Source organism: Pistacia vera, unplaced genomic scaffold (assembly GCF_008641045.1).
Source record: "Pistacia vera cultivar Batoury unplaced genomic scaffold, PisVer_v2 Contig1114, whole genome shotgun sequence".
NCBI classification, from domain to species: domain Eukaryota; kingdom Viridiplantae; phylum Streptophyta; class Magnoliopsida; order Sapindales; family Anacardiaceae; genus Pistacia; species Pistacia vera.
In genome coordinates, this window is record NW_022195154.1 from 1 (window position 1) to 9349 (window position 9349).

Consider the following 9349-nt stretch of genomic DNA (forward strand, 5'->3'; position numbering starts at 1 on the left):
TGAACTTGCATGTCCGTTCATAGTAACTATCTGGAAACTGCAATATGTTCCATTATCAGCTGCTCGTAAATGTTCAATTTCAACATGCGTCAATCCGAAAATCCAAAAGGTTCAAGACTATATTTAGAAGTCAGTAATAGATGTTCATCAACTTAACATTACTTATTAACATCTACCAGCTTTGATGTCCATAACTGCAATTTTCTAATCCATTTTTGGATAACAAACCAAGAAATTCAAGAGAAGACAGAGAGTTTCTCTTACACACCAAATCTAACCATGTATTGCTCTGCCACTGTTCTGTTTATTACCAATAAATTGTCACCATCTGCAATAGTTGGGAACAGATTATTGCTGATTGTTGGAACAAAAGGCCAACATGCAAAGTAAACGAAAACCTTCATCAGCTAATAGGGAACAGACTATAAAATCACAAACAAAACCAAATAAATCAACATGGTTTTTAAATTTCGTGTATGAGAGATCAAGGATAGACTACTCATTGCTAAGTTAGATATTTATCAAGCAAGAATCACATTGCTGCAACTTACAGTCCAAATAACTGAGCACGATATAACTCAAAATGCATAACAAACATAACTAAAACGTAGTGCAGTTCCAAAGACAATGATCTACCCAAACCTGGACTACAAAATCTCCACCATCCATCAGAATTTTACAATTTAGCAAAATTAAGGTCCCCACAGTTGACATATAGAAATGCTGGAACCAATGATCAAACACATTTTCAATGAGGATATTTACAGAATAATATGTGCAAAAGCTACTTCCACTATAATAATTCAATTGACCCATCACCAAATGCTTCAAGTGACTTCCACAGAGTACATTCAATCAACAATTTAGAGAAGACACTGAAATCAATCGTTAAAAAGTTGGGTGAAATAACATAGCTGCATATCATTAAGTTTACAACTACTTACAGCTAATTGCAAAAAAAATAAACAAATAAAAAGACAAAACTACAACAAGCAGTACCTAGAAATTTCACAAAACATACGCAGCTGAGCATTCATTCATCATTCTCCACTCCTACCCCTATCATCACATCCACCAAAATCGCTCGCTGAAAATTGCATTGCTTATCATCCTTATAGACATCTTATAACCCGACCTAGCCTCCTGGTTAAAGCTAAATAGGACTCTTCCTTGGCCTTCCTCTTTTCTTAAGCACCACTTGCTGATCATTAATAACTTTAACATTCCCACCCTGAGCCTCAACACCAACACCAACACCAACTCCAACACCACCACCACCACCACCAACACCACCACCAACACCACCACTACCAACCTTGGGTCCCGCTGCCACAACACCACTACCACTACCACCACCACCACCCTGAAACATCGGCGGCATCCAATTAGGAAACCCTGACGTAGATGGAGGTGTCGCCACACCATTTTCCGGATTCGCAGCTGAATACCCCATCGGAAAGAACCCCCAGCAACAATAGTAAGCCTCCTTCCCCGGAACCAACGGAGGCAATTTCGGGATTAAGACTGCATGAAATCCTCTTTGACAATTCTGACATCTTAAACAACAATTCTCATAAACCTTTGGATACTCGTATAATATATAACAGTACGGACACGTTGTCCAGAAAGTTGACAATTTTGATCGCTGCTCCTCCTCCTGCCGATTATGATTATTTTTCTTTGTACTGTTCTGCGACCGGCCTCTTCTCACGGGCAATTTACCTTGGTGGGTGGAATCAGAATTTGTTAAATCGACCTTCGTAAAAAGAATTAGCTCGTGATCGTACGGCGATTTCTTCCGTGTGTCGGATAAAACAGCCCAGGCATCGGCCACGAGCTTGAAGGCTCGATCTGCGAAAGGGTACTTGTTTTTGTCAGGGTGGAGGAGCAGCGCGAGCCTGCGGAACTGTTTCTTGATGAGATCCTGATCGTCAGATCGGTCGATTTGTAAGATGGAGTACCAATCGTGATGGTTATTTATGCGCTTGTCCGCAACGAGGAGGACGTCGGCTACGGCTAAGATCTGATCTGAGCCTTCTAACAGAGGTTCGGTTTCTTGGGCGAGGATCGCGAACTCTTTTGACCCGTTAAAATCGCCTTGGCTAAGGAGCTTCTCCGCCACTCCGAGCAAGCGTTCAGCTTCAGCTCTGTTGGAGTTTTGCTCCATTCTTGTTTGATTCTGTTTTCTGGGTGATTTGAAACGTGTTTGGATGGTAAAAAAATTCTGACGTTAAAAATGAAAATTGGTTTCTTTAAATGGCTATTATTAGAGAGGAAGGGTGTTTTGGTCACTATAGGTTAATTGAGAAATCACGAAAATTTTAGTCCTTGAAGTTTGTAGGCTTTTAAAATGATATCATTACTTAAATACCTTTAAATTTAATTTTAATTTTTCCAAATCGTGAACCAGAGTGAAAATTATAATTAAAATAGTTTGATTATAAGGCTAATACAAGTCACAAGAATTGATTATGATTAAGAATATTTATACATCAACCGTCAATTTTTCTTTTGATTATTCAGTTTTTATATAATATTTATCAGGTTTATGAAGCCATATAAACGTCACTATTTAATAGGTGTTACAGTAAAAATGACAGTTTTTAGAACTAGAAGACTTATAAATAATTTCACCAAATTTCAGGTATAAAAATGATTTAGTTTAACCGATAAAATGAGTGAATTTAAGACCAAAACTTATGGCAGTTTCATGTTCTTAGTTTGATTAATTTACTATTTTGTAAATAAGAGAAATATCACTTTTTTGATAATAAAATATTCATCTGAATATTTATGAAAAAAAGTATTGTCATAAGTTCAATTTTTTGTTTTCAGTCCTTGTATCCGGTTTATCTCACGTCCTTCTATATAAAAATATTTATAAGAATTTTTTTTGTTCCTTCAGCAATTGGAATGAGAAATGGGGCATGAACATGAAGTGATGAAGGTACAATTACGAATGTGTTGTGTCCCAACTCCCACGAGAAAGGGGAGATGTGACGTGCCGATATGCGTTCAGCGCAGCAGACGCTCCGCTCGACTCTCGAGATTGAAGAGTAGAATAGGAGCAAATCTGTGGGCTGCTATATTGGCCCTCCATTCATTGCTTTATGACAGAAACCAGCCCAGTTGGGCCCATGCGTCCAGGCCCTGCTAACTTTGGATGAGGCTCTTCTTTTTCGGTTAAGTAATATACTCTAGCATAGGCCAGATACTTGAGAGGTTATGAGCCTCCCTAGTACATGATATGGTCTAGCATAGGCCAGCTCCTTAGAGGTTATGAGCCTCCCTAGAACATGTATTGGGCCCTCGTTTTCAAAACTTACACACTACCACGTTCCGTTGTTTCTAAACAATCAATATGTGAAATATCCCTCTTGGAATTCCTTTGTCCTTTGTTTAGCTGAAATTTACGCTTTTTTGCATCTTTAAAATATTGGTATATATTTATTTGTCCTTATTTTTTAAAAGTATTTTGATATATATATATATATATATATATATATATACTATCCTGAAAATATATATATGTTTTTTTTCTTTTTCTTGTGTTCGAAATAAACAGAATCCATACTTTAAGTCAAGAAAATGTTAAAATATTTGTAAAAGATACATAAATGTTAAAATAATTTTAGAGTAAATGTTATCCTAATATCAAACATTGGAGGGAAATATAATAAGAGGTATATTGTTGCTTCAGAGTTCAGTAATATTATATTGTTGCTTTCTTTATCTTGAAGTACATCCATAACGAAGGTTGAAAGAGAATGAGAGATAAATGTACTTGACATTTTATTATAATGTGTAATATCATCGAAAAATTAAAATTAGAATAATTTTCTAAAGGAGCATATTACGCGTGCACATTGGTGCTGACATCTGGCCTCAGAATAATGGAAATGGTCATCTTGATTACTGCAAGAATCACCATAAAGTTAACAATTAGTTAATTTATTATTAAGCTCCCTGAGCTATCCGGTGGATCGGTTTGAATTTAATTGGTTGACAATAGTTATTTTGACTCGGGTTTTTAAAAAAGGGACACTAGGCACGTGTAAGCACAATATTTGAGTGGTAATGGTAATTATCATTTATCCAATCTAGTGAGGTGTCCACCCGAAGCTTCTTGGTCTCCTCAAATATGGATTTGGTTTGTAACGTTGTATTACTGTAAATATTAATTAACACTTAGCACCATTTTTCTAGGGCATTTATTTATTTCACGAATGGACATCCTTCCTGAGTAAGACGGAATCATGCAAGGATTTCAATAATAAAATTAATTACATTAAGCTTTTACATGTGATATATTTATAATAAGATTAAACAAACAAAGATTTATGTACAAAATGATATGATAGAAAATAAATGTAACAGTGAATATAATGAGTTTGACCTTTTACATTTTTTGTGACCACATCATTTTGTACAAAAATCTTTGTAAGATTTCTTCGTACCTCTAACATTACTCATATATTTAAGATACTATTTGGTTTTTTTTTTTTTTTTTTTTTCCTATCTTTTAAAGGTGGAAGCGAGTGAAAGGGGTGAGAGAACACCATAAAAGAAGTTGATAAATGAAGAATCACGTAACTACTAGAATTGAGATTTAAGGACCGTAATGGATTTCACTTGTTTGTTCCCATGGTCATGACTACTAAGGATGCATGAGCTATCGAAACAAATGAAATGGTGTTGCATATAAATACATCGAATATATTTATAACCATTCAAAGATGAGATGAGTATTATAAAGCTTATATTTTCTTCACATAGAAGAACACAAAATGAACCCAAAAAAGGGCAGGGACGTGGTCACTCCCATTAGTCCCCACCTAGGAGATGTAGAACTACTTTCACTTATACGCACGAGATTCTTACATTTCATTATTTTTCTTTCCAGGATTCTACAGTATCATTATGAAATCTACTATGTATATATTGTATTCGCCAACTACTTAAAAAAAAAATTATTGTTGATGCGCGAATTTAGACACCAACTAGTCGACACGTGCGCAACGTTGATTGATCAAGAGGCACACGTGATTATGAGCAAAAAGAGAAATAAATGCAATGAAAGCCCTTTTAAAGTGGTTCGGATGCTAAGGAAGCAAGTCCTACGTCCACTGATTTGTATTAATAAAGTGGGTCAGGTCGCGACAGCGGACTGACTTACAAAATGATTGACAAGAAAAGTAAATACAAGAGTTCACAAAGAGAGAGAGCTAATTTCAAGTGTCAAACAGCCGAATCCCCTTAATGAAGGGGTCTTCCTCTTTTTATAGTGAGGTTAGTGCAAGTAATCATCAGTAAATCCATGGGTTGGTGTGAATGTCAGGAGTAAATCCGACTTTATGTCACATTTCCCACCTTCCAAACTGATTTTACGCGATTTAGAGCAGGAAAAAGGACACGTGGGAGCTCCATAGCTATTGGCAGGCCTGACGTGGGTCTACCGTTCTGACAGGAGCAGGTCACCCTCCCATCACGTGATCTCTTACGTCAGCCCTTGATTTTCCAGTAGTAACAATTATCATAAATTATTTTTACTGCTCAGTTAAATAAATATGTATTGAAGTTCCTACATGCTTTATGTAAATTTTAGAAGATCCAAGAGCAGGAAGCATGGCCTCTCTCTCGTGTAAAAGTGGAAAGTCAATGCTCTGAATCTGCATGATTGGTATTTTTCCAAAACCAGCTGAAACTGGGCCTCAGGAACCTCGGCTCCGTTTGGTTCACAATTTTATGTTTTTGGGAAAAGTTTTTTCAAAAAAGTTAAAAAAAGTTGAATTGGGCGGGTATTACGATGTAGGATTTACAAATTAATAAAATACTCCTTATGTTTGCTTTTTTACAAAATACCCCTACAATAAAACATTAAAAGTTAACAAAAAACACCCCCAACCCACCCTCAAATACGGACAGCCGGCCACCACCGCCGGAGGGTGGCCGGAGTCGCCGTATCGGCGCATGACCGACTGGATCTTGCCGGTCGTGCGTCGATATGGCATTTTCCGGCCAGATCTACGGTGGATCTGGCCGGCAAAGGCTAGATCTACGGCTAGATCTGGCCGTATTTGCTTGTCAACGATGGCCAACAAACGGTCATCGTTGATGGTTAACGACGACCGTTTGTTGGCCGTCGTTACCTACTGGTTACGGTCAAAGATTTGGCCTTTTCCGGCCAGATCCACCGTGGATCTGGCCGGAAAAGGCTAGATCGGCGCACTACCGGCTAGATTCAGCCGGTAGTGTGCCATCCTACCAGATTCCGGCTATTTTCCGACAGTGATGGCCGGAATCTGGTAAATGTGGATTGTTGGGGTGTTTTTATAATTTTTTTAAAAATATTTTGGGGTATTTAATTAAATTAATAAATTTAAGGGGTTTAAAAAAAGTTGAATAATATTAAAAAATATTGTAAGTTTTTGGGTATTTTACTGTTTAACTTTTTTAGGAATACTAAAAATAGTATTCCCAAAATTCAACCAAACGAAGCCCTCGAAAACTCTTTTTCTTTTGGCTACATTTTGGTCCATCGTATTTTTTATGTTAAACTTTTTTCATTTCTTTTTTCTTTTAACATTAGTTCATATTAATCTTTTTTTTTTTTTACTGTTTAATCCAAGCGTTTAATTGAATGTATTGTTTGTAATTAACTAACGCGCTTTTTTCTGGGGCCACAAAATATAAATACAAATAATGAAAAATATTTATTCGTGGATGGATTTTCTTGAATCTCTCGCTAAGTTTTATAATAGTTTTCTGTTGCTCTCTTAAATTTAAGCAAAATGTATTCCTTTAAATATGCTTTGATGTTAGAATCAAACCAATAACCAATTCATATCCCACACTTGTCACTAGGATTATCATTATCATTCTTGTATCTTTGCTTATACTGCAAAATTTTTAGCCATTGGCATTTTGCTAAGATCATCCTGCACTATATTAATTGTCGGATTTTGTTGTATTTTCAATAAATTAATAAAATATTGACATATAAATAGTTATATTGATTAAGATTTAAAGTTGGAATTCCAATTTAAAAATTAGCATTATTCTTATCATATTCGGTCAATACGCTTAATAATAATGTCGTTAAATAACCACGATTGGATGATCTAGCGGTAAACTATAATTTTTTGGTGTATTACTCAAGAAATCCTCAGTTTAATCTATTTAGATTATTAATAGGAATGACTATTAAAATGATTTATCAGACTGTTAATTTTAGGGATCTGAAAAATTAATTAAATTAAATATGCAAACTCATCTTAATGCTCTGATCATCTAAAAAAAAAAAAAATTAATAATAATATTTTAAATAAAGTGATGACAGCTATCAATACCATCGACAACAACTTCAGTAACCTCTTCTATATTTTATCCATTTATATAGAGCAATTAATATTATTTATATTAATTTTTTAAAGAAAATGTAATAAATATTGAGGCAAGTGAAAAATAAAAAAATAAGGCTACTTTCTATTATGCGGAAGAATAATACATCTATTCATCAGAAAGAAATGGACACGAATCTCTTTATTGGTAAATAATATTGATTTTCTGACTGATGTGACAATAGCCTTTAACAAAAACTATACTATATTAAAGGCATCGACGGTTCTATTTATAGTCTAGTGCAATCTCTATGACATCAATTCTTAAATTTATGCCTTATGCCAATAATAAATTTTATTTTACCCTTATTACGCCTTTTTAAATAAACAAATTATAAAGTTTATTTACCAATGTGTTATAAATCATATGACCGAATATTAAACGACTAGTCAATTATTAATTAAACATCTTACATTCCAGTCGTTAATTGATATAAAAACTTGGCACAAATATTCTGGAATATAAATAAGGTGTCATACAAATAATATTTTTTATTGACGATGTAGAGAATTTCTAATATAAATACATGTACACTTTATCAACATGTGTGCATCACTTAATGTAATTGATAATATATTTTATAATCGAATTTGTGATATAATTTCAAATTAATTTCACTTTTCTTTTTAAAGTAGAAAAATAATTGACAAATTATTAAAAAAAAGGAAAATTTGATGAATTTTAAATATACAAAAATTTGTTCATCAATTACCTTTTAGTGGTCAAGCGGTTCGATAGAGATTTTTTAGTATATTATTTAAGAGGTTTTGAGTTCAAATACTTTCTCAGGTACTAATAGGAGTAGTTAGTAGTCACCGAATCTCTTGTCTAATTGATAGTTTTAAGGTCTTAAGAGATTATTGAAGATACATATAAACTGACCTACGTATCTCTACTCATAAAAAAATTAATAACAAAAATTGTTCATCTATTATGCTACTATTTAGAGCTATACATTAAGTATTTAAATAATAAACTTTAAAAATTAGTATTTTCTAATTTTTATTTATACAAACCTTGAAAACCAATTTATCAATCCTAATCACTAAAATCTAAGGCTTCGTTTGTTTCGTTTTTAGAAATACTATTATTAGTATTCATAAAAAAGTTAAACAGTAAAATGTCATTATTCTCAAAATATTATTCTATATTTTTCAATTTCTTTTAAATCTCATAAATTTGTTAATTTAACTAAACACCCCTAAATATTTTTTTTAGAAATTGCAAAAATACTTTGGCCACCCTCTGATGGTGGTGACCGACTATCCGTATTTATAGGTAGGTTAAGAATGTTTTTGTTAACTTTTAATATTTTATTATATGGGTGTTTAGTAAATAAACAAATATAATAGATATTTTTATTAATTTTTAAATCTTACATCATAATATTTATCTAATTTAATTTTTTTAAAAATTATCAAAATAATGAACCAAACAAACCTAATATTTTATCATAAAAGAGCCATTAGTTAAATCGAATTTGCTTTTTTATTAATTTTAAAAATAAAAATAAAAATAATAAAATAATATTTAAAAAATTTTTCAGGTAAGAAAGTGGCATTAGGGAAAAAAAACTCATAAATGTTTGAGAGTAGGAGGTACAAGTCATTATTGCTATTATCTGGTGGCAGCATGGCTATGTATGTACGGGAAGCGATTGTCCACATAAAAGAAATTAAAAAAAAAACTCTTATTTAAAAAATTAAGTTCGGGTTGATTCATGTCTCATTAGTTGTGTCTTAACCAGTTCTATCTCTCTTCGTATATTAACCTATAGTTATCTTAATTACTTAGTTAAGTATAAATATATATTAAAAAAATGAAGATAATAATAAAAAAAAAAAGATACTGTTTGGCTATAAAAGGGAAGGCAACCTTTCCTTTCTTGAACACACAAGTATGTCTCTCTCTCTTTAAAATCACTTTCTCCAATTAGTTTAGTGCCTCT

At 33.1% G+C, this 9349-nt stretch overlaps 1 protein-coding gene across 1 annotated transcript; it reads right to left on the reverse strand.

The window, feature by feature from the left end:
* Window positions 1-256: 256 nt before the first annotated feature.
* Window positions 257-2167, reverse strand: LOC116141503. The gene is made up of 2 exons (XM_031427013.1): window positions 1000-2167; window positions 257-328 (listed from the first exon to the last, which is right to left on the reverse strand). Exon 1 carries the CDS (start codon window positions 2165-2167, stop codon window positions 1154-1156), a length of 1014 nt encoding a protein of 337 aa, XP_031282873.1. The 3' UTR covers window positions 257-328; window positions 1000-1153.
* Between the last annotated feature and the right edge of the window lie 7182 nt (window positions 2168-9349).